General features: G+C 37.7%; 1 protein-coding gene across 1 annotated transcript in view; it reads right to left on the bottom strand.

Moving 5' to 3' along the window:
- Positions 1-25272, bottom strand: part of ptprub (protein tyrosine phosphatase receptor type Ub) — a 331954-nt gene that overhangs the window by 17925 nt on the left and 288757 nt on the right. Inside the window, exons 16-21 of the mRNA XM_073847765.1 lie at positions 20146-20284; positions 16819-16976; positions 12814-13001; positions 7787-7859; positions 7295-7371; positions 3943-3960 (exon numbers count right to left, since the gene is read on the bottom strand). Coding sequence (XP_073703866.1) covers positions 3943-3960; positions 7295-7371; positions 7787-7859; positions 12814-13001; positions 16819-16976; positions 20146-20284 — 653 coding nt within the window. The remainder of the gene's footprint in view (positions 1-3942; positions 3961-7294; positions 7372-7786; positions 7860-12813; positions 13002-16818; positions 16977-20145; positions 20285-25272) is intronic.

Here is a 25272-nt window from a genome sequence, read left to right as displayed (position 1 = left end):
TCTCTCCGCGACCACAAGGGCTGCCATAGACCGCCCAACAGCACGGGCGGTCTCCTTAGTGGCGTGGAGAGCCAAATCTGCTGTAAGCCTCAGCTCTGAGACGTTTACCTCCCTGCCTTCGTCTAGGTCTTTTAGCAGGTCAGCCTGGTATGCCTGAAACACAGACATTGCTGACCTGCTGCCGCGTACCCCTTGCCCAGCAAGCTAGATGTAAGTTTCAACGGCTTGGTGGGCAAGGATGGAGCCTTCAAAGATGATGCCGCTGCGGGCGACAGATAGCTCGCCAGCGTCTGCTCAACCCTCGGCATCATCTTATAGCCGTGCTCCTCTACCCTTCCCAAGTTACCGTAATAATCGGAGGAGGGGGTGAAGACACGGGCTGAATATGTTTTTTCCCATGATCTCGACAGCTCACTGTGGAGATCAGGGAAAAACGGAAGGCTCCACCCCGGAGGTGGTTTGTGTGTCCGCAGAAAGCGCTCATCCAATTTGCTTTCCTGCGGCTCATGAGTGTGCTCGGCGGGCCAGCTGATGTTAAGCCTGGCTACCGCACGAGTTACCACCTCCAGGAGCTCCTCAAACTGCAGGGACTTAACAGGCGGTTGGGGGAGATCAACACTCTCTACATCAACCTCCTCGGAGGAAGATAAGAGAAGTGTTGATACCTCCTCCCAGGGGGAAGAAACCGCAGTGCGGGCTTCTGCATCCAGGAGGAGGTCAACCGATCCACCAGGTGAGGAAGGAGATAGTGGATCACCCGTCTCCATTCCCTCCAGCAGATCGAGCTGCGAACCCCACGAGTGCAGCTGCCACTCCGCCTTGGCGGAAGCGGGGCCAGACCCGCGAGGAATGCTGGTGAAGGCTCCCTCCTCGAAGAGAGCCCACCGGGAACGGAGCACCCGCAGTGGAAGGTGCTCACACTGCGGACAGCCAGCCCCCTCGAGGGCTGACTGAGCATGCTCCGCTCCCAAGCAGAGAACACACAGACTGTGTGTATCCCCACCAATGATGAATCGCTGGCAGGGAGGAACACACCGTCTGTGTGACTGCTGCACCGCCACAAATTTCTTTCCCCTTTTTGTTGACATTGCTCAAATAAAAGCTGTGCAAACTGGCACAAAAAAACAGCAATGAAAACCAGACAGACAGACCAACATAGAGCGCTTCGCTGAATGACAAAAGCTGAAGCCGGTTTAAAACGCACGTGCTTATATACTTCCTGGTCGCATTACGTCACCACGTCGGTGACGTCACTCCCGTCATCCTATTGGTTGAACACTGATTCAGAGCCGGGTTCGCCAATGGCATTCCCCATAGCGTTGTATGACGCAGTGTTGAGTTCCCGGAAGGGAACTCAAAAGCTACTTTATTTTGAAAACTAAAGTTAGTAGCATAGCTAGTAGTGTTTGTTACTTTCCAACACTATTAATACGTCTGAGGCACAAAGAGCAAACAAACAAAAAGCCACTCTGCTACAAAAGTAATACTCATTTGCCCAGACTTAAAACTCATCATGGAGGACATGAGCTCGCTACACGATTCCTCCATCAGCTCATGTTTGGAATGTACTGGGAGAAAGAAACTCCAGGAACATCTCAAAACATGCAATATATTCATCAAAGCTAAGGCTTTTCAAAGAACTACCTGGGGAAGCTCCCAAAAAGTGGATCTGTTTTCATTAAACAGACGTTAGCGAAATAATAGAGACATGTTCTTCATTGTTGCTGAGCATTTGCTGCTCCATTTAGAACACTGCAGACGCCCACTACAATTTAGATTGGGCCGAGCTATTTCCTGCACACTGTACAAACAAACATAGAAACAGATACACTGTAGATGGAAAAAGAAATAGTGGGGGATGTTTGTTCCACACTGAAAGGATTCATCAGTTTATGGGGTTTGGAGAATAAAGGAGGTGCAGGGAAAAACACTGGGAAGATAACTGGTCCAAAGGAGCTTTGTTTTGATGATTCAAGTAGTAGAATGATTTTCTATTAGTTATACCAAGGGTTTTCAAACATGTTTATTGCCAGGGACCTTCAAATACAGGAGTCAACATCTGAAGTGGATCAAAAAAGTTGTCCTAAGACAAGAACAGGTATTGTTTTGGTTTTAGGACAACTTTGATGAAAGGTTTTGATCCACAAATGTTGACTACTGTACAATGATCCCATTGTCAATGACTCCCTTCCTAACATATAAAGGCAGCTATATATTTTCCATAAATACTCAATTAAACAGTGTGATAAAAAAGTAGGGGCTTATATGGAGAAAAATCCTGGAATGTTTTCCCTAAAAAAGCCTCATGTCTTTACGACTGAAGAAAGAAAGACATGAACATCTTGGATGACATGGGGGTCATCCAAGTGAGTGACTTCTCCTTTAAGTTTTGCCTTATGTACCTACCTATATAGTTTTTACCCCATGGTGAAAACAAGCTTCTAAACTATATAGATCTCCATGGTCAAAGAGCAAAGAACAGCCACACAGGCCTGAAAAAAGGTGTAGTACTTTACGCAGCAGTGCAACTAGATTTATAGCACACTAAGAGGGACCGTCCCGCTGGAGAAAATGTGAGGTACATGTTTTGCTCAAGGGCACGATACCGATAGGGGATCTCAGTAATGATTCAGTTCATGGGTTGCCCTATCTGCTATCAAATCCATGATGATCCTATCACAAGCCCAAAGCTGCAACTACCCCAGTGTAGCCGAAATGCAGCGATTTTTCAAGATGATGATACAGAGCATCATGCTTAAAGTTATACAGTATATTTAATAGCTGATTTGAAAATAGAAGGAAAGTACACAGGACACAGAAGCTCATTAAAGGGAGAAAAAAATAATAAAAATAATAAAAAGGCTTGACAAAACACTTTACAACACTTAGCAACTGAAACAATGCTATAAATGCACTGCATATAAAGCTGTTTGCGATTATTTCACTCAAGAGATCAAAATGGTTTCAGCAAAAGGTCTCTATTACTTATAAGATTTTATAATAACTTTCAAATCAACAAATTATTTTTTTAATACATTCTCATGTATTTATATAAGTTATTATCAGAATCAGAAAGAGCTTTATTGCCGAATGCTCTTTTTCATACATTCATCATCCAGAATAGAAGTTCTGCTGGTAAATAAAAAAGGGCTTAAACCAGCCTAAGGTTGTTTGCTGGTCTTAGTTGGTTTAATCTGGTCTAGTTAGGTTTTTAGCTGTTCAGTCAGATGGTCTTTCAGTCTGATGAGCTGACAAGTGCCCAAAACTCATCTAAAACCAGCAAACCTGCTTTTTTGTTCAGTTTTAAAGGTGCAATATATTGGCCTGTCTATTGTCTTCAGATTTAGGCTTCCTGTTAGTAACTCTAGTTATATTTTGTCCAAACTTCAGTAAATCGCTTGTAGAGAACACAAAAATTTATTCTGCTGATGTTGAGGTTGAGGAAATCTAGTTTTAGTCTCTTTTCAACTGGTCAGGCTGGTAGACTGAACTCTTAATTGAGCCCTAGCTTGGACAAGATAAGAGAAACCTTACATCAGCTAAGACCAGCAAGCCCCCTTATGCTGGTTTAAGATTTGTTTTCAGCAATTTCCTACCACAAAGACTAACCTCCTGATCTTTGACCCCTCTCTCCACCTGTATTTTGAAGAAGAGTGGGAATGAAAAGGTGAAGAGAATTTTTTTTTTTTTACCTGAAACTGTAAAAGCTAGGAACCAGTAAGAAATAAGAAAGCTAACAGATGGAAGCTGAAAGTTTTATGCATCCACATTTAGGGATGAATATAAAGAAGATCTGTGTGACACAGAGCCACTCTTCTTCATGTTTAAGTAATCCAAACAGAGCAATGCCATGACACAAAAAGGGGAAGAAAAGAGAGCTATGGGAGGAACAGAGGGAAAGAAAGCAGAGAGAAAGAAAAGAAAGAGCAGTGAAGTACTTACTTCCCTGTTTATCCGAATCTACAGGGTCCAAGAGTCGAAGAGGTGAGGAAGGGGGGTAGAAAAAGACAAGACAGACTCTAGTTAATGAGAGGCTGAAGAGAGCTAGAGGATTAACAGATCACAGACAGAAAGAGAGAGAATTAGAAGAAGAAAGAAAGAGAGAGACTTGTGTTAGCCAGCTAAGCTCTACGCCAGGGGACAGACACTTGAAATGGAGGCATATATTTTGGATGTGAAGGTGGGCAAAATCTTTGCACACTAAACTTCAAGTGTAAAGTGTGTAATTTTTCTGTCTGAAACTGAATTGAAAAACAACAATTTCTTTTAAACTGGCTTCTGGGACACTCCTTCCTTCTGCCATTGTTTGGACAAACTAATAGCCCCACCCCCAAACTCACGCTATTGTGTGAGTCAGCGTTGCTATGCGGGCTGATTCAAACAACAGAATGTTTTTAAAGCGACTTTACACTTCTCAGGGAAATTAACAAACAAATAGCCTTTCAGACTGCGAAAGTATTTTAACAACGAAAAAATTACACACTTCTCTTTTAAATTACTCCATATATTACTGTGTAAGCTAGTTCCTTGCAAGTTCCTTTATTGGGTTGATTCAAGAGGTATTCAAAAGGAAAAGACAGCAATGAAAAGGAGTAAACACATTAAACAACAGAGCTGCACTCACTTTAATATGTCCCCTAATAGCCTCTACTTACTGCCAAGTTTACCAGAAACAGTAAAAAGAAGGATCCTTTCATTATTTGTATTTTCTTGACTTTTTTGCGCTTTTCCACTCAAGGCCAAAATAAAACGAAAAAAAAGAGAAAAGAAATCAATTCTTAGTAAATTGGCCTATGCTCTGCTTTGCTCCTGTATATTGGTTTATACTGAACACTACAATTCCAAGGTAACTGAAGATAAATTTATATTATGGCCAATCGTGACATGTAGAGGGAATGAAAATGACAAGATATGTACTGTACTATAGTTTCATGAAGTTATAGTCAAAAGTTACACCTTGCAGAATCTGTAAAATGTTAATTTTTACCAAAATAAGAGAGATCATACAAAATTCATGTTATTTCTTATTTAGTACTGACCTGAATAAGACATTTCACATAAAAGACGTTTACATATACTGTAGTCAACAAGAGGAAATAATAGTTGAATTTATAAAAACGACCTCGTTCAAAAGTTTACATATACTTGATTCTTAATGTTTCTTAAACTTGATTCTTAAAGGAACACTCCACTTTTTTTGGAAATAGGCTCATTCTCCAACTCCCCCTGAGTTAATAAGTTGAGTTTTACCATTTTGAAATCCATTCAGCCGTTCTCCTGTTCTGGCGATATCACTTTTAGCATAGCTTAGCATAGATCATTGAATCCAATTAGACCAATAGCATCACGTTCAAAAATGACCAACAAGTTTCGATATTTGTCCTATTTAAAACTTGACTCTTCTGTAGTTATATCGTGTACTAAGACCGATGGAGATGCAAAGTTTCAATTTTCTAGGCTGATAAGATTAGGAACTACACTCCCATTCCGGCGTAATAGTCAAGGAAGTTTGCTGCCGTAATAAGGCTGAAGCAGGAGCAGTAATACCACGCAGCACAAACTAGCTGGGAACTCATTTCTGATAATACTCCGCCTGCTTCGGCCACATTACGGCAGCAAACTTCCTTGACTATTACGCCGGAATGGAAGTGTAGTTCCTAATCTTATCAGCCTAGAAACTCGCAGCTTTGCATTTCCACCGGTCTTAGTACACGATATAACTACAGAAGAGTCAAGTTTTAAATAGGACAAATATGGAAACTCTTTGGTCATTTTTGAACGCGATGCTATTGGTCTAATAGGATTCAATGATCTATGCTAAGCTATGCTAAAAGTGATATCGCCAGAACAGGAGAATGGCTGAATGGATTTCTAAACGGTAAAAAATCAACTTATTAACTCGGGGGGAGTTGGAGAATGAGCCTATTTCCAAAAAAAGTGGAGTGTTCCTTTAAACTTTTGGAATTTGAGATCAGGGCATTTTTACTTATTTTTTCTTCTGGGGAACCTAAGTAAGTAAGTATCTTCTTTAGCTTCTGAAGGGCAGCACCAAACGAAAAAAAACACCCCTGGCTCTTAATGCATTGTTTTTCCTTCTGAGGCATCTGTGAGTGTTTGAACCTTCTGTAATAGTTGCATATGATTCTCTCAGTTGTCCTCAGTGTGAAAAGTTCTCAAAAAAGATCTCAAAATCATACAGTCATGGTTGGAAAGGGTTCAAATACACAAAAATGCTGAAAATCCAAAGAATCTGTGGGACCAGAACAATTTTTCTGAAAAACAGCGGGCAGTTTAACTGTTCAGGACAAACAAGGGACTCATGAACAACACTAAACAAATAAAAAATGCTGTGGATCATTCAGGTAACAACACAGGATTAGGAATCAAGTGTATGTACACTTTTGAACAGGGTCATTTCGACTATTACTTTCTCTTGTGGACTACACGTAAACTGCTTTTATGTGAAATATCTTATTCAGGTCATTGTGCAATCCCTCTTATTTTGGTAAAATAATTAAGATTTTGCAGATTCTGCAAGGCCTTCATTCATTACTATTCTTTCCCTTTCTTTTTCTTTGAAATCACCACATAATCCAGCAAATCACTTGCTGTATCCAAGGTTCAAAGAGTCAAGGTGACGAAATCGCAAGACTTTAGAGATCTTTTAAGTCTCTTTAAATAGACAGTTAAATCAAAATTAAGACTTCAGTCATTTTCTCATCATCATTTTGAAAATTCAAACATTTCTGTTCTACAGAAGAGAGTCATACAGGTTTGGAACGACATGGGGGGTAAATGATGACAGAGTTTACATTTTTTTGGTGAACTATTGGTTTAAGCAGGGTCCCATGAAGAGAAGGTGGTCTTGTCCAACCTGGTGCACATTGGGCAAGCTTTAAATAGTAGGTTTACAGAAGGCAAGGTCGGCTGACCATCTGTGCCCAACTGCTTCAGTATTATAAGGGGAAATTGGACACAAAATTACCCTGAAACTACCCCACACATGTCAGTAGGCTACACTTCCTCATCTGACCAGCTATAAAATCCTCTGGGAGGTCAGATACGCCTGGACAGGAATAACAACCTACCAAGTTTCACCCACCACTAAAACGACAGCTAGTGGTCTGAAAAGTTTTCTATCAAAACTGATATGATGATATGCCACATACAGTATGGCAAGGCTAAGGGAGAGTGTCCACAAATATCGAATAAACTCCAGGGGAGTCACATAATAACAGAAACAGTGTGAATGTTTGTGAGTCTGACTGGAGACAGTATGTGACTGCTGACTTACATCGATGTAATTGGCGTTGATATAGTCAGAGTTGGGATCGCCGAGCAGCGGGTGCAGTTTCACCCTGTGACGGTCGTCTGAAACACAAACACAATCGCATGAGCACACTATGGGGTGAAATCACTAAACGGTTACATGACTTTTAAAGTAAACAGGTCTCTTTCTATGCAAATTAAATGTATTAAAGGGAATGTTTTGATATTGCACACTAATTACTGTATGTTGGTGTTACTTGATTTATTAAACTCTTTTAGTGAACTGAGTCCGAAAACAGCAGAGACAGTATGTGCAAATAAACAATTTATCCAGCTGGTGTTATTTATTGTTAGTGAATTTCCCACTTTTAGTTTTAGGCACATCAAAGCTTTACATTATTAGACATTTTGAAACTAAAGTAAGTTTTAACATCCATATAACTGAAAATGTCTGAAGGCATTACTTTGAAATCATGTTGAAATTATATGCATGCAAAGACTGAAAAAAATTACTCACAACCCATCAGGGTATCGTGCCTCCCCTTAGTTTTATCCTTCTTCTTATTGATATCCCAGCCATCAAAGAAGCTCTACAAATATAGGATTGAATATAGAGAGAGGGAGAAAGAGAGAAGGAGAGAGAGAACACATTTATGTTAGTTCTGAAAGTAATTATAATATCCTTAGACTTTGTCTAAAATGCATTTTATTAAAAGACAAATTCTGACATAAACAGCATTTAGACCTGATTCTGGATTACTTCGCAACCCAAAGAAATGTATTTTTGTGATATTACATTAGGCTAAATTTTCCTCCACTTTCAAGGATGATAAACTTGATTTCATGCTTCTGTTGAACACAAAAAGAGGTCACTCAAAAAAAAAAAAAAAAAATTATGTGAACACTTTATTCAATATCTGCATGTATTACTCAAATATGATTAAATTCTTAAATTACACAGTGGACACCAGGTAAAGGAAACCAGAATCTTCGATATCACAGGAACCAAAAAACTTCTAACTGAATTGATTTGCATCCACATCTTGTTTTAAATTCTCAGACTCTCCCAAACCCTGACTATCAAATCTAGCATTCACGGAAATATAAATGTGAAGGCAAAATTTCCACATCAAACTAGGTCTACTAGGTGTAAACATTTAGACTGCCAATTCTAGTGAACTTTTATATATATTATGTATAAATTACATAAAAGATGCCACTTGATTTAATTTAAGGGAAAACAGCCTAAACATAATTTTTAAAGGGGACATCAGATGCAAATTTTCCACAAGTTGGTATGATTCGTTAGGGTATTCCTCAATGGTCGTGTAAAACAACACCCTTTTTACCTTGTCAGAAACAGCTCTGTTCATAGTTTCGGTGCATGTCTCTTTAAATTATAATGAGCTACATTCGGTGGAGGGTTACCTTAAAAAAACAAAATAACCCAATGTGTCCTCAGTTGTTCTGATGTCTGAGACTGGAGAACTGTGTACGACTGGCTGAGGGTAGAAATATGCTAATACAGGACAGTCTGTCAGCAGTCGTGGGTGGGGCTTGAGCAATGTGATGTCACACTGCTCAGAAAATCAAAACGGCTTGATTATTAAAACTATTTAGGTTTTTTTGGGAATTAAAAAAAGGAGTGAATTGATTTTTATTTCTTTAGGGTGGTTGTGTCCACACACTGCTAAGACACATATATATGCAAACACGAGGTAAAAGTGAGTTTTGCATACAATATCCCATTCAAACAAACCATTTGTATGTTCAAAAGAATATAGGTTAAATAAAATCACCTAAATACCACCTATTTTTGCTTGTAGGACAGATCTCTACTCCCTGTTTTCCACTCTATCTAAACTAAAGATCCTGTCAATAAGCACTGATCAATGGACTGTACTTGCAGTCTGCTGGGAAATAAAGCTTATGAAATTCTGCCGTTACATTTGTGTGCTCTCAAACTCTGTTTCTTTTCCGCTTATGAAGCACAAAGACACTGACCTCAAACACACACACGCACAGTGTCACTATGTCCAGGAAAGTGCGTATTGATTTTTGAGCTGAATCTGTTTCACACTGGGGGGGAGAGTTTAATGAGTCCACAAGCTGAGCTCCTGAGAGGCAGGCTAATGGCAGAGCTCTGATTATGTGGAGGGATGTTTTGTCTCGTAGCTCTGTGGACAACAACAGATAGTGGAGAGTCAACAGTCCACACGAGTGCGGCGCCGAGAGGAGATGCTCAAGCCGCATTCTGAGGAGAGAAAATTAGCCACGGAGGAGGAGAGGGAGGGATAGAGGGAGGAAAAGAGATAGCAGTGTAGTTCGCTCTTTGTGCAGTAATGCTGAAGGGCTGTACGACCTCTACTTTCATCTCAATAACTGCTCCTCTATAGTCCATGGGGGAGTGATGCGAACCTGTCCGTGAAGAACAGCTCAAACTTACTGCTCTGAAAGTTAGCCAAGTCACAACTGGGATACGTAATGTACAATAGATCAAGATTCACTGCACAGCACACACTGAAAATGTACAACATATACTCATAACTTTACATTCGATTAGGGGTGTGCGATATGACAATTTCTGATCATGTTTCTTTTGAACAAATATCAAAATATCAATCACTAAAGTACATTATTTGCATGTGCTTTAAATCCTTGCTGGTTAAATAACATTATTTCGTTCACATGCTGTTCTGGCATGTGCTTCATAAGCCTGATTAATGGGCTAAGCTATCTTTTGTATCTGATTCGCTAATACTTTAAAAACACACACAAGGATTACATATAAACACAGTTGGTTATGTCTAAAGTGAAAGTAAACAGCTGAGAGAAAAAAAAACGAATGTGTGCCTGTGTGCAGCTCTTAAAGTAACATAACTAAACATGCTATCGATTGTCATTAAAGGGACAGTTCACCCAAACATTTACTCACTCACATGTTGTCCTGTGCTAAACACAAAAGAAGATATTTTAAAGAATGTGAACAATGGTAGTTGGTCCCCACTGACAATGATAGTAGGGAAAAAATAAATAAAATTCTATGGAAGTAACCTGTGACCAGCAACTGTTTGGTTACCCACATTCTTCAAAATACGTTTTGTGTTCGACAGAAGAAAGAAACTAATTTGAGATTAAATAACTCTCAAGAGTGAATAAATGATGACAGAATTGTCATTTTTGGGTGATGGTAGGCTAATAAAACACAAAGAAAAATCACTCACTGCTCTTGACTGAAGAACTTTAATACAGTTGCTTAATAAGAGTCAACGTATAATTTACGTATATATTGTATATAGTGTTTCATTTTTATATTTGTTAATTCAATTTCTTGAATGCTACTGCTAAATACACCTACTGTACCTGGAAATTAAAGCACTGTTTGTTTTATTTGTATATTATGTGTATTTGTAACATGTACAGTAGCCTATTTTTTAATAAGAAATTTTTATCTTTGCCCACTTTGGCCTAAACATCTGCCATTCTTTTTATTTTATATTTTGTTACCTTGTAAGGCTTTGGTTTTAAAATAGGGAAATTAGTTTGGCTGTACTGCACAGACAACTTGCAAAATAGTAAAACCAACATGACAAAGAATCATGATAAAATCGTGAATTTCTGAAAAACAAAATTTTTTATTTTTTCCATATTGCCCCCCTACATCAAAATTTGTTAATGTTAACTAAAACTAAATCTTTTTCATTTTTGGTAACTGAAATAAAGCCTACACTACCAGTCAAAAGGTTTTGGAAAGTAATATTTTGAATGTTTTTTTTTTTTAAAGAAGCCTCTTCGGCTCACAAAGCCTGCATTTATTTGATCCAAAGTAACAAAGTACCAAAGTAAGTACAGTAAAAAACAGTAAAATTTTGAAATATTTTTACTATCTCAAATAACTGTTTTCTACTTGAATATAATTTAAATGTAATTTATTCCTGTGATTTCAAAGCAGAATTTTTATCATCATGTGGCTGAACCACAAGCTGTCTTGGCAAGGTTGAGTTGAAGGTGATGGACGCCTATTAGACATGCTAAGATGCGAGCAGCTATTGTCGGATCAGCAGGATGGAATGAGAGGTAGTGTTGAGTGTCATCAGCATAGCAGTGATATGAAAAGCCATGTTTCTGAATGACAGAACCTAGTGATCCCATGCAGATAGAGAAGAGAAATGTTCCAAGGACTGAGCCCTGAGGCACCCCAGTAGCATCATACCTTTTAAATTTATAAAATCATATCAAGTTAACAAGACAAACTAAAGCAGACATCCTCTAGTCTAAGTAGGCAGTTCTAGATAAAAATAAGTTGAAATGAGGACCAGACTGTATGTCAAATGTCTGGCTATGCAAGACTAGGTTAAGGTCAAGCTGGTTTGGGCTTGCAGATAAACAGCAAACAAGCTGCCATGTACCAAAAACCATCTTGACTTCCTCAAGCTGGAATGAGCAGCTTTACTTCAGCAGGGCATGACAACAGTGTGAGGATGTCATATTGTTGAGAGGTGATAAGAAGTTTGGAATGTGTGTTCGCGCATAAACATGCATCTTTGCATTAATGTGTTTGTGTGTTGGGGATTCGCTGCAGAGGTCTGTTTTGACAAGGCTTGCAGACTGTGAGTTCTGGAGGCTGGAGATCTCCCAGCCAGACATCTGTTCGCACTGACAGGTCCCTCCACTAACGCAACGGCAGCTCCCAGTTAGACCGCATTGTAAGCAGCACTAAAGCCAAAGCATATTCTGACTTCTTTAAATAAATCAGAAAATCTGTGTGGACAGCTGTGAAAGACTTTTATTATTATGACTGAAACCTCTTGCTCGAATGTTTTTCAAGATATACTATTAAAGCCGAAATACACAATAGATCTGGTTTCCCCTGAAATAAAACTCAAAACCAGCTGTGCCAAGTGCTATTTAAACACGTTTTTGCTATTTAAACAAAAGGTACACCTACAAAGAGCAGCTACTTCAATAACTTGTGAGACTTAGTGAACTTAAGCTCTACAAAGGTGCTACATAAACTAAAAGGTACTATTATTATTACTAATATCTCTGTAACTTGATTTTCGGCTTGCTTATGAATACAAACGTCAACCTTGGCACGTGGACAGACCATTCATGAACAGTCAGGGTGTGTTCACACTTAGTTCGGTTTGTGTGGTTAATTTGGTCCGGACCAAAAAGAAAAATTATACATTTGGTCCTGATCCGCTTAGCGTTCACACTGGCATTTTTAACAGCCAACCTGAAGATTGTTTAGTGCACACCAGGGTTCGGATGGCAGCGTTCACAAAAATAATACAATACATAAAATAATATAATACAATAAAAATTAATAAAATAAAAAAATAAATTAAAAAAATTAAATAAAATAAATTAAATAAAATAAAATTACAATTAAAATAAAATGGTTAGTTTATTTTTTTTAAATAAAAAATAAATAATAAAATAAAATAATAAAAATAAAATAAAATAAATTGGTTAGTCACTTTACTTGTTGGCCTATAAAATCAAATCAAATCAAATCAAATCAAATCAAATAAAACCTACCTCGTACTCCTGTTTAAAGCCGTAACCTTCTGCTGTTTTCATCTGGTTGATGTGTTGTAGAAGGTCAGCTACACGCACTGCCGGGTGAAGCTGACCCGTGTGATAGGGTGATCCTTTACGGCCACACTGACGTCTAGGTGATCCCCCAAGCAGACTGCTGGACTCATTCATAGAGCTCCGTGGATCACCTTGGTAAAAATGAACAAATGTTTGCATGATATCTTTCATATAAGAATATAAAATAAACACAGTATAAAAAACAGCTGTACCTGAAGCAGCTCAAGAATCTTAGAAAAGTTTCAAGAATACCCAATAAACATTTTATAAAAACAAAAACTCCAAACAAGTACAATGGAGTTAATCTGAGAATTATCATCCCCTTATGGCACTTCATCTTCTGTGTTTATAATTGGTATTCATAAATATGATCAGGGAGCAATTATGAATTCATGACTTGGGCTGTGTATTCAAATAAATTAGCAGTCTGCTACTCATTTCTCAACGGAAATAGAAAAGAAGAAACCCAGACAGTATATTCTACGCAGCAGACGCTTAAAATGTGGCAAGACAGCTCTGAGACGTGCCATTAAAACTTCATTTTGATCAAGAGATCTCTCTCTTTGAGACATCAACTATTCAGAGCCTGCAGAGATAGATACCTTTGAATTGGATATTATTAGCATTTTTCAACTTTTATTTTTTTTTTGCATGCTCTAATTTTTTCCATATTGAAAATCTCAACCATGATGCCTTTAAGGATGAGCTTCTGGTGCAGATCTGAGTCTATTTGCATCTCATAAACTGGTTGTGTTTGCCAAATGCATGCATTTTTTATTAAGTATACTCTTCGTTCTCTCTACTTTTCCATGGATTTGTGTTTATATTAGGATTTATAGTCTTATGTCAGAGGAGAATGAGTATGGGAATGTACTACATCAACAACACTACATCTTATATTTAAGAACTGTGAAAGACTGAGTGATTACAGAAGGACTGTGGCTTTGATGAAGCTTTCATTCTGACTACAAATGAGGACAAATTAACAGGAGGTGACCTAGTAAGTCCCTGAGCTTCACTTTAAACGTGTGCGTGACTGAGAGTCTGTATCCATTCATTTGCACTCTTTGCCGTTAGCGTCTGATATTCTCGCCTGTGAGAGTCAGGAAACAAATGTAGGAATTATTATACAGTAAAAAAAGATTTCATCATTATGTTTGTTTCTATCTATTTTCGGCCTTCTCTTCTTAAAGTTTCCAACTAGTTTCTTTTATCAGTTGAATCACAAAACTTTTCTTGGCCTTGAACACAACTTTTCTAGGCCTTGAATGTGGTAGTTGCGTTGCTGTCTATACAGGGTCAGAAAGCTCTCGGATTTCATCAAAAATATCTTAATTTGTGTTCCCAAGATGAACAAAGGTCTTACTGTTTGGAACGACATGAGGGTGAGTAATTAATGACAGAATTTTACATTTTATGCTCGTCTTGTCTAGCTCTGTGTGTACTCTGTGTGTTCCATTTCAAGACAGTTAGGGTACAGTAGGTCTAAAAACTAGCATCTCATTTACTCCTCCAGCTTCAAAATTGCCTTACATCACTGCAGAAGTACCATATTAAGATAATAAGACAATGTACAAGAGGCATCATTGTGGAAAAACAAAAACAAAAAGTGGCATGACCAAAATTATTCATACCCTTCTCAATAATCAATAGAAAATCCTTTATTGGTTATTACAGCAATCAAACGCTTCCTACAATTGCTGACCAGCTTTTTGCATGTCTCCACTAGTATTTTTGCTCATTCATCTTTAGCGATGAGCTCCAACTCTTTCAGGTTGGAGGGTCTCCTTGCCATCACCCTGATCTTTAGCTCCCTCCACAGATTCTCAATTGGATTTAAGCCAGGACTCTGGCTGGGCCACTGCAAACATTAATGTTTTTGTCTGCTAACCATTTCTTCACCACTTTTGCTGTGTGTTTTGGGTCGTTGTCGTGCTGAAATGTCCACTGGTCCAAGGCCAAGTTTCTCTGCAGACTGCCTGATGTTGCTGTTGAGAATTTTGATTTATTGCTCCTTTTTCATGGTGCCGTTTACTGTAATTAGGTTCCCTTGTCCACCGGGTGAAAATCACCCCCAAAACATTAGGTTCCCACCACCATGTTTGACAGTGGGGATGGTGTTCTTAGGGTTGAAGACTCCTCTTTTTTTACGCCAAATGAAGGCTACATCTTTGTGGCCAAACAATTCTTCAATTCATCCAAACAATGATTTTTTTTTTCATCTGACCATAAAACAGAAGACCAGAAGTCTTCTTCTTTGTCCAGATGAGCATTTGCAAAGGCCAAGCGGGCTTTTGTGTGCCTTATCTGAAGAAGTGGTGTCCTCCTTGGTCTGCATCCATGGAACCCAGCGGTGTACAGTGTCCGTTGGACTGTCTGCCTTGAGATGTTGCCACCAGCAGAGCCCAGATTCATCAGGATGGCCTTGGTGGTGATCCTTGGATTATTTTTTACCTCTCTCACTATCCTCCAGGCCAGCACAGGTGTTACTTTTGGCTTCCGACCACGTCCTCTCAGAGTTTTCACAGTGCGGAACGTCTTGTATTTTTTAATAATACTTTGCACTGTAGCCACTGGGCCTTTAGAACATTTAGATATGGTCTTATAGCCCTTTCCTGACTTGTGAGCAGCCACAATGTACAGCCGCAGGTCCTCAGTGAGCTCCTTTGTCTTAGCCATGACTGTCCACAAACCAACAGCAGAGAGCTTCTGTTTTTCACCTGTTGAGTTGATTAAAACAGCTGTTCCCAATGAATCAGGGTAATTAGGATGCCTTAGAACAGCTTGGACTATTTGGAATGGTATAGAACTTTGGATTTTCCCATAGACTGTGAAAGTTTGCAAAGGGTATGAATAATTTTGGACATGCAACGTTTTGTTCAAATGTAAAAAAAAAGCTGAGAAATATTTTTTTTTCCACAATGATGCCTCTTGTACATCATCTTTATTATCTTTTGGGAGAAGCCTGTGTTATTTCCGGTCAAAACAAAACTTGCTGGTTGAATAAAAGTAACTTTAAGTCAGAATTTGCCAGGGGTATGAATAATTTTGGGCTTGACTGTACATAAAAAAAACAACAAAGATAGTCAGTATTATTGGGTGCTTTGTGTTTTGAAGGAACGCTTAGTTTGAGGAACAGACTAAATTTGTCATTATTCACAAATAAGCTGTTAACCACTGACCGGATCATTGATTTATTAAGTTTATTCCAAGAACAGGATCATTCAGACTGGTTATGTGAACTGGATCAACTGTTTCCCTGAAAAAATCTGACTCAAAAGAGCGATTCTTTTCTGTACTGGATATGATTACCTCACTCATGAACTCAAGTTCACACTGTCAAGATTTGCAATGAACAATGACTAAATGTCTGTCTGTTTCTCATACAAATCATGTGGCTTCAGAATACTTTCACGGTTCCTGGTGTCATTTTGGAACTTGACAGTCACAGTCCTCATTCACTTTTCTTTAAAGTGATATTCTTTAAAAATTATCCTTTTATGTTTCACTGAAGAAAGCAAGTTAGACATGTTTGGAGCAACACGAGGGTGAGTATATGAAGACAGAAACGTCATTTTTTGGGTGAACTATTGCTTCATAACTTTAGACCTACTTGAGTTCCCATCATGCAATGTAGCATGATTCAGTTATATGGATTACTGTTTACTGCTTTCATGCTGTTGCTGATGTATAAGTTGTCACTCCCCGTTATTTGTTAGGAGTATTAGCTCCATTGTTTCATTTTGTGTAATGCAATGTGCAAGTTCATTTAACTGGAATAAATGAGTTGAAACAAAGCAAGACAAGTGCATGCTACTTGGTTATTAGTTTTCTTCATGCATTGCTTCATTAATACAGCAGATATAGCTTCTGTTCAAGGAACAATCCAGAATTAAATCCAAATGTTAAAAGGTGTTGAGGTGTGTGCGCTGTCGTGTCACGTCTTACTGCGAGTGCTGCACGTATGGGTGTCCATAAATGACAAGGCCATCCTCTCGTCCTCCTGCAGAGTGCTCTGATCAGTGAAACTGCGCTCCATGGAGCCCATCATATTACTCTTCTCCTGCCTGTACGTAATGGGGGTCTTATTCATGTTCACCGGCTTCCTACTGAGGAGACAGAGAGAAGAGGGCGAGAAGACAGAAAGGGGAGGTAGAGAAATGGAACGTGAAGAAAACGGGAGAGAGAGAGATGAGGCGAGTTAGGGGAGTTGGTGAGAGAGAAAGAGAAGATCATCACTCCGCTGCCGCCCCCTCTCTAAAAAGTGCACAAAAAAGCCATGAGAAATGATGATGTGCAATGGAGAAGAAGCCACTTACGGATAATAAGAGTATGAGTAGTAATCCCTTCTGGAGAGAGAGAAAAAAAAATAGAGAAGAAAAGGGGAAAAAAGAGAACAAGAAGAAGAAGGGACATGAGATGCAAGCACTGGTAGAGCTCTGATTAGAGTGAAAAATGGCAAGCCGTCAGCAGCTTGCATTTGCCACGCGAGTAATGGGACGCATGCAGATACGCACAAAACCTCAGCCAGAGCGGGAAATGGCGGACTAATCAAATACGTCATCTTGTTGCTTTTAACGAGTTAAACAAAGTGGCCTGCTGAGAGGGACTTTCATATTCGCTCTCCGCAGTCACAGCAATTCGCCGACGCAATCTAACCCAATATCCGCTAAATTGTCCAATGAAACGCTTGGAGAACACTTCCATCTGCATTCGCATTACAAACATTCTTCGACTCCATTTTGGGGTGCATTTGGATTAAATGGCTTAAATTTTCTGTTTTGCACAAAGGCCTGGTATATTTCTTTCCATTTCGTTGAGAAAGACTCCCATTGCTAGTTGAAGAAGTCGCGTTTCTTTATTTCCTGCTAAATGACTGCGCTGAGGGTTTGCAGCACTCAAATGTTTAGCTTATATAAACTTTTTTCAGTAGTCAGAAAATGATAGAGAGAAGCTAAAGAGGGATAATTTACACAATAGATAACTAAAATGCTCAAATGCAAACTAAAATAGCTAGAAATACAGTACCAGATCAAAGAAGCCAAAGATGGTCAAGCTGGTTGCTTTTGGTAGCTGGTTACAAGATGAATCCACGTTGATCAAGAAAGTTTACCAGGTCAATCACTAAAAGAAGTTCACTTTCAGAACAAAAATGTACAGATAATTTACTTTGTCATCCAAGATGCTCATGTCTTTCTTTCTTCAGTTGTCAAGAAATTATGTTTTTTGAGGAAAACATTTCAGGATTTCTCTCCATATAGTGGACTTCTATGGTGCCCGCGAGTTTGAACTTCCAAAATGCAGATTGAATGCAGCTTCAAAGGACTCTAAATGATCCCAGCTGAGGTAGAAGGGCCTTATCTAGATCAATGATTGGTTATTTTCTAAAACAAAATGACAATTTATATACTTTTTAACCTCAAATACTCGTTTTTCCTTTTTTTTTTTTGTAAAAGGTGTTTGATCCTCTTTGCACGTTCACTTTGTAAACACTTTGTTGGTACTTCTGCAGCGATGTAGGATGATTTTGAAGTTGGAGGAGAAAATGAGATAGAAGTTTATCAACCCAGTCTAACTTCAACTGGAATACACAGAGTACACAAAGAGCTAGATAAGGATTTGAGGTTAAAAGTATGTAAAAAGTAATTTTTTTTTAAACAACCGATCTAGTTTCACTAGATAAGACCCTTCTTTTTCGGCTGGGAACATTTAAAGCCTTTTGAAGCTGTATTTAAACTGCATTTTGGAAGTTCTAACTCACAGGTACCATAGAAGTCCACTATATGAAATGTTTTCCTCAAAAAACAATTTCTTCACGACTGAAGAAAGAAAGACATGAGGGGTGAGTAAATTATCTGAACATTTTTGTTCTGGAAGTGAACTTCTCCTTTAAACTAGGGATGCATTATACAGTATATTGGTGTTGTATAATTTTTGGTGGAGATTAGAGACTATTTTTAGACTAAATAGTGATGTAGATTTTTATTTAATTAATTTTCTTGCAATGCAATACAATAAATAACAAAAACAATCTGTGCATCCTTAAAACCAGAAATAAACCATCTAAAACCAGCTACCATCAGACACAGCAGACGGAAGTCTAAAACAGTAGCCTCTAAGCAATCACTATTCATGCATGTAAAAAATTCATATGAAAAACAGATGGTGAATGGTTTTTATCTGTTGTTGAAGATGAATCTAGATGACCACTGCATTGATTCATCTTCAGTGATTGGTGCCGTTTGAGGAACGAGAGGCTTGTGCCTCTCATTTGCCACTGGATCTGATGACCTTTTGAGAACCGTGGGCTAATTATCTCTGAAAGCACACTTTTTCCATCCCAATTATTGGCTCATTTCTGGTTCAGGGCGGCAGCGGGCAGGGCCTAATTAAGTGAGTAATTGAATTGCATTTCTCTTTAATTAAATATTTCACACTCAGATAATCTCAGAAGATGAAAACCCCTGGCAATCTCTCCGCCGATGCACGTGAGAATGCAGCCGAGAACACCTGGGTGCCTATTGACTGAGCTGAATAATCGAAGTCATAAACCACAATGGGTAGGTTTAAGTTAGTCATAGCTGAACGCACAATAACCTGGTCTCACAGGAACAGATTAAGTCTCATTTAAAAGCACTTTCACAAGAAATATTTGAAAAAGGCCCACAAACTTATAACTGTCAGGGTACATTTGAAGCAGTTCTTTGTTTTGCAGCACATACAGTGGCTTCAAAACACTTAAGTCACATGTTAAAACACATGGATGTCAATGCATATGTGCCCCTGGACCACGAGGTAAGTAGCACAGGTATATTTGTAGCAATAGCCAAAAAATGCATTGTACAGGTCAAAATTATTGATTTTTCTTTTATGCCAAAAATCACTAATATATTAAGTAAAGACCATGTTCCATGAATCTATTTTGTTAATTTCCTACCGTGAATAATTTTAGTAATATTTATTACAACTTTAAAAGAGATTTTCAAAATATCGTCCTATCCTAACAAATCATACATCAATGGAAAGCTTATTTATTCAGCTTTCAGATGATGTATAAATCTCAATTTCAAAAAGCTGACCCTTATGATTAGTTTTGTGGTCCAGGGTCACATATAGTAAAATATATGTTCATATATAGATTTCATATTGAAATCTAATGAAACAGGAATTTATAAGAGTGACTTAAATGTCTAAACAACATTTTGCTTTACATTTATGCTTAAAAGCAAAGCATGCTTTGGTTCTCATGTATTCATCCTGACCTAAAAAACTTACCCTTTTTTAATGATTATGATAATGGCCCCTAGTAGCAGTATCAGGACCACCAGCCCACCAGCACACACTCCTAGGATGAGCCCCATCTCCTCTGAGCGCTGAGTGACCTCAAGAGCTCGCTGATGGTCTTTACAGGCAGCTGAAGAACACGCAAACGGACATAACAATATTTGAGAACAACAGCAATTATATGTAAGCATATAAACCAGCATGAGTTCACATATTAAGCAAACAAAACACAAACACACAAATCTAAAGTACTGAGGGGAGGAAGGAAGCCAGATGGAAAAGAACAGTTTGTACTAGATTAAAGAACATGTTAATTGTGATCTCAACATTAAAGGCCCTTTCAGACCAGTGATGATAACTTTAACAATACCTATAAATATAAAGTTACATTTATTGTAATTTTATGAAAATAGCCATGTCCACAACTATAATAACACAGAAAAGTGATTTTTTCCCAGCTGATGAATGCTTAAAAAATTGACCGCCAATCAAAATCCTTGAGTGCTTAAAGCAACAGATAACATAACTGCACACTTAAATGTGTGAATGTGCATGAAAGACTGACAAAGAAAAGAACACTACATAAGCGTGCATTTCTTCTTTAAAGATCCTTTAAAGTCCTTTAGTCCTTTACAAAACATCATGTTTTACTGCCTGTTTGTCAACCCTCTCTCTTCTCCTAACTCCCTCTCTCTCTCCTTCCCTCCCTCCCTCTCTCTCTCTCTCCCTCCCTCCCTCCCCCTACACTCACTCTAACACTCAACACACACACACACACACACACACACACACACACACACACACACACACACACACACACACACACACACACACACAGAGGCAGAGTGAGATTAGCTGTCTAATAGTTTTTAAATTTTCTTTAATTCATAGAGCTTTGTATATTCCTGAAATTAACTGTGTTTGCTCAGAATTCGCCCCTTTGGGCTCGGGCCCTAATGATGTAGTTACTACCTTTCTGGGCCTGGAACTAATCAGTTGTGTTTTTGTCTGTGCAGGGTCAGAAAGCTCTCAGATTTCAACAAATGTTTTATTTATTTATTTTTTTATTAAATTATTACTTATTTGTGTTTCAAAGATGAATGAAGGTCATACAGGTTTGGAACGACATAAGGGTGAGTAATTAATGACAGAATTTGGATTTCTGGGTGACTTTCCCTTTAAGAATGGTCTAAAAATGTGCTAATCTGGTTAAACAAGACAGAACCAGGGGTAATGGGGTGAAAAAACTGGGTGTGGAAATCAAAGAGATGGTGCGGGATTGACATGACCAGCTAGCAACCATGTAAGACTGACACAAACTGGTTTTTGCTGGATTTCTCAGTGGGTTTAGCAGAAAAAAAACAGATATTCAAATTGAAAAGCAATGAGAGACCTATGGGCATCCACTGACAGAGGCAGAAGCCAAAATTGACAATCTGAGAAAGCAAGCCAGAAAAGTACCTACAATCTAGTCCTGAGTCAAAACCCCCAAGTGCAGTCATGGGCCAAGGTGAAAGAAATGAAAGATCTGGCAATCCTAAGGGCTCCTTCAATCGCTCATCATGAGCCGTTTCTCTACTGTACCACGCAGATTGCACGCCTCCTCTGTGGCGCGAGTGCCAACTGCACCCGGTCAGCTATTTATCCCCGGCACCTGTCTCCACTGACAGCATGTGGGCAGGGGTCACTTCACAATCTGAGGCTCCTGGGGATAGCATGACTCTCTGTCACACCACTAAATGAGACTGTGTGATCCAAGAGAGAGAGTAAAGAGAAAGTGTGCATATGCAGCGGATGCCTGAGGCAAATTGCCCTGACCTGGACACGCAGCAGCTGGGCTATTTATACTCTTTTCGCACACTCATGCTTGTACAGGGATGTTTTTGTAATTTTTTTTCCTCAAGCTGATGAGTAAGTGTCAACATCACTGGAAATCTGTATATTCTGCTCTTTAAAAAAAAAAAAGAACATTGAGAGTGGTTGTGTGGCAAATCGATGGTTCCATGAAGAACCCTGAACATCCATGGAACCTTTCAAATGCAGAAAAGGTTCTTTATATTTGAAAAAGGTTCTTTAGATTTGTTCTTCAAAAGGGTTCTTTTAAGAACTGTTCACTGAAAGGTTCTTTGGGGAACCAAAAATGGTTCTTCTATGGCATTAGGGGTTAATACTTAAATCCAATAATAATAATGATACAATAATGATTAATATATGTTGTCTTCACAATGCAATATCAGAAGATGAAACTGATATGTATTTAAATTATATAACCAATAGTGTTGTTATTGTTAACTAAAAAATGTAAAAAAAAAAAAAAAAAAAAAAACTGTTTTGGTAATTTAAATAAATCTGAAATAAGTATACATTAGCAAAAAAAGAAGTATTTTCTGCTCATCAAGACTGCATTTATTCGATCAAAAATACATGAATGTAATGAATAAAATTTTTTAAAGAACAGCAATTATTTAAAATAAAAATATTTTCTAACAATATACACTACCGTCCAAAAGCTATTTTTTTTCTTTTTTTGAAAGAAATTAATATTTTTATTCAGCAAGGATGTGTTAATTAGGTAAAAACGATAGCAAAGACTATTAGACTGTTAGACAGCGGTTTCTATTTTAAATAAATGCTGTTCTTTTTAACTTTTTAATCATCAAAGAAAAATTTATCCTGAAAAAAGTAAATGAACAAATATATATATATATATATATATATATATACACACACACACACACACACACACAAATATACACAACTAGAAGTTTTAAATTAAAATGGAAATATAAAAGTAAAAGCTAATTAAAAATATCATCCAATATATATCTATATATATCTCTCTCTTCTGACATTAAAACTGTAGCAGGAGGAATTAAGGGAGACACATTAAGATGCAAAGCATAATTTATATTCAAGTGGTCCATGGCATATATAATCAAGTAGACATTTTCCTTGAGGCAGACATTCAGCTGTTACACTATTCATTTATATGGCAAAGGCAAGCAGGTATGTTGTCACAGCAATGTATCATAATTTATGAGAAAAAAAAAGAAAGAAACTCATGCGAACACTCAGTGACCTCAAATGACAAGAAACTTAAAGTAATTTCCAACCACACTGTTGGCTCTAAGAAACCAGCAAATAGCTATTTAAGCTAATGTCCGCTTAGTCAAATCCACAGTGGGAGAGATCATCTAGTGTTAACGTTTCCTTAAGATCTCAATGGCCTGAAAGTTACAGGGCTCTATGAAAAACAGAGTGAGCTACGGCCTGAGGAAAAAGGTCTGCTTTAGGGCTCAATGCAAGGCCAAGGCTAAAAATAAGTCACAAGCATGTGGAGGAGATGTGGGGCAGCAAGAAAAAGAATTTGCCATGGCGCTCTCTGCTCCCTCAACAGCCAAAGGCAGTTTCAAAACATCCCAGTCTTTGTGACAACGGCTCACTCAGAATGGCCAAGAATTGCCTGAAAACTGAAGAGCTTTGTTTTTTCGGGTTAGGGTTAACCTGTAAGAGTTTGATTCTTCAGTGGAAAACAAGAGGAGAAATTCTAAAATGTTTGTGTGATCATATAGTTTTCAATTGAATTACAGTGAATTTAAAAACTTTCAAAAACAATGCAAAAAGTATCTTAAAAGTATTCTAGGTTTTCTACAAAAGCATGTTGCAAAGAACCAGATCAGCCCAATATATGAAGGAATCATTTATTGAAAAGGCTGAACTCAAAAGAATGCTTCATTCAACATTTTTAGTGAATAACTTAAGCTCCAGTCTGTTCCTCTAACATTGCTATTGTATAACTTCTGAAGACTTGGAATATATTGCATAAGGATTAGACTGCTACTAATAATGGACTACTTCTACGATACAAGTCTTTTTTTAAGCTTAAAAGCCTCAGTACCTATTCAGTAACTGCATGAGAAAGAAGAAAGTTATGCAGGTTTGTAACTATGTGAGAGTGGGTAAATAATCAAAGTGCTTGGAGGGAGGATAGTTTATTTAAAGTAGTGTAATTTTAGACCATTCCTTCCCTTGCAATCCAAAGCAACTTTTTATGTGTCACTCTTTAGATATCTCAAGACAACAGAGACTATACTTTCACAAACCCCCTATGGAGATCCCACATTACACTAGACTTGAGAAGCCAGACTCCCACTGGAAACTTTTGAAAAGAGCCCAGCCATGATTTATCTTAGAAGAAACCATCTCTTTTCACAAAGTATTGTGCTTTTGCTGCACAACTTCACAGACACAGATTTGCATCTAAGGCACCAATACAGAGTGTGTCTGCATCAGGCTGATAACAATATTAAATATACATAATTCTTTAGATGTCAGCAGTTAAGGGATCTGATCTAGATTTGTTACAACTACAATTAAACGCTGTATAAAAACAAACCTCATTTCCAAAAATGGTGACAGTGTAAATGCATGAATAAATTAGATTTTAAGATTTTAAATGGAAAAATCAGAAAGCCATGATTTGCAAATACATTTTGAACTACATTTACATTATGAATATTATATATACAGACATATAGACACTGCTGTTCAAAAGTTTGGGATCAGTAAGATTTGTATTGTTTAATAAATCAGCATATTAAAATAATTTCTGAAGGATCATGTGACACTTTGGAGTAACGGCTGATAAAAAAATTCAGCTTTGAATCACAAGAATAAATTATATGTTAAAGTATATTAAAATAGAAATCATTATATTATATTGTAACAATATTACTGTTTTTCTTTCTATATTTTTGATCAAATAAATCTAGCCTTGATGAGCATATGAGACAAAAAAACATTACAAGTCTTACTGATCCCAAACTTTTGAATGGCAGTATACATATAAAACTTTATTCAAGCCATTCACTGCATTCATAAGTTTTGGACCAGTAATATTTTTAATGTTTTTTTTTTTTTTTTTTTTTTTTTTTTTTTATAAATAAGTCTCTTATAGTAATCAAAGTTCCATTTATTTGATCAAAAAAAGTAATATGAAATATTATTGCAAATTAAAACAAATTTTCTATTTTAATATACTTTAAAATATAATATATGTGATTTAAAGCTGAATTTTCATCAGCCATTACACCAGTCTTCAGTGTCATATGATCCTTC

Source organism: Garra rufa, chromosome 9, assembly GCF_049309525.1.
Source record: "Garra rufa chromosome 9, GarRuf1.0, whole genome shotgun sequence".
Classification (NCBI taxonomy): domain Eukaryota; kingdom Metazoa; phylum Chordata; class Actinopteri; order Cypriniformes; family Cyprinidae; genus Garra; species Garra rufa.
The sequence above is the reverse complement of the archived record's forward strand: the minus strand, read 5'-3'. Positions and strand labels throughout refer to the sequence as shown.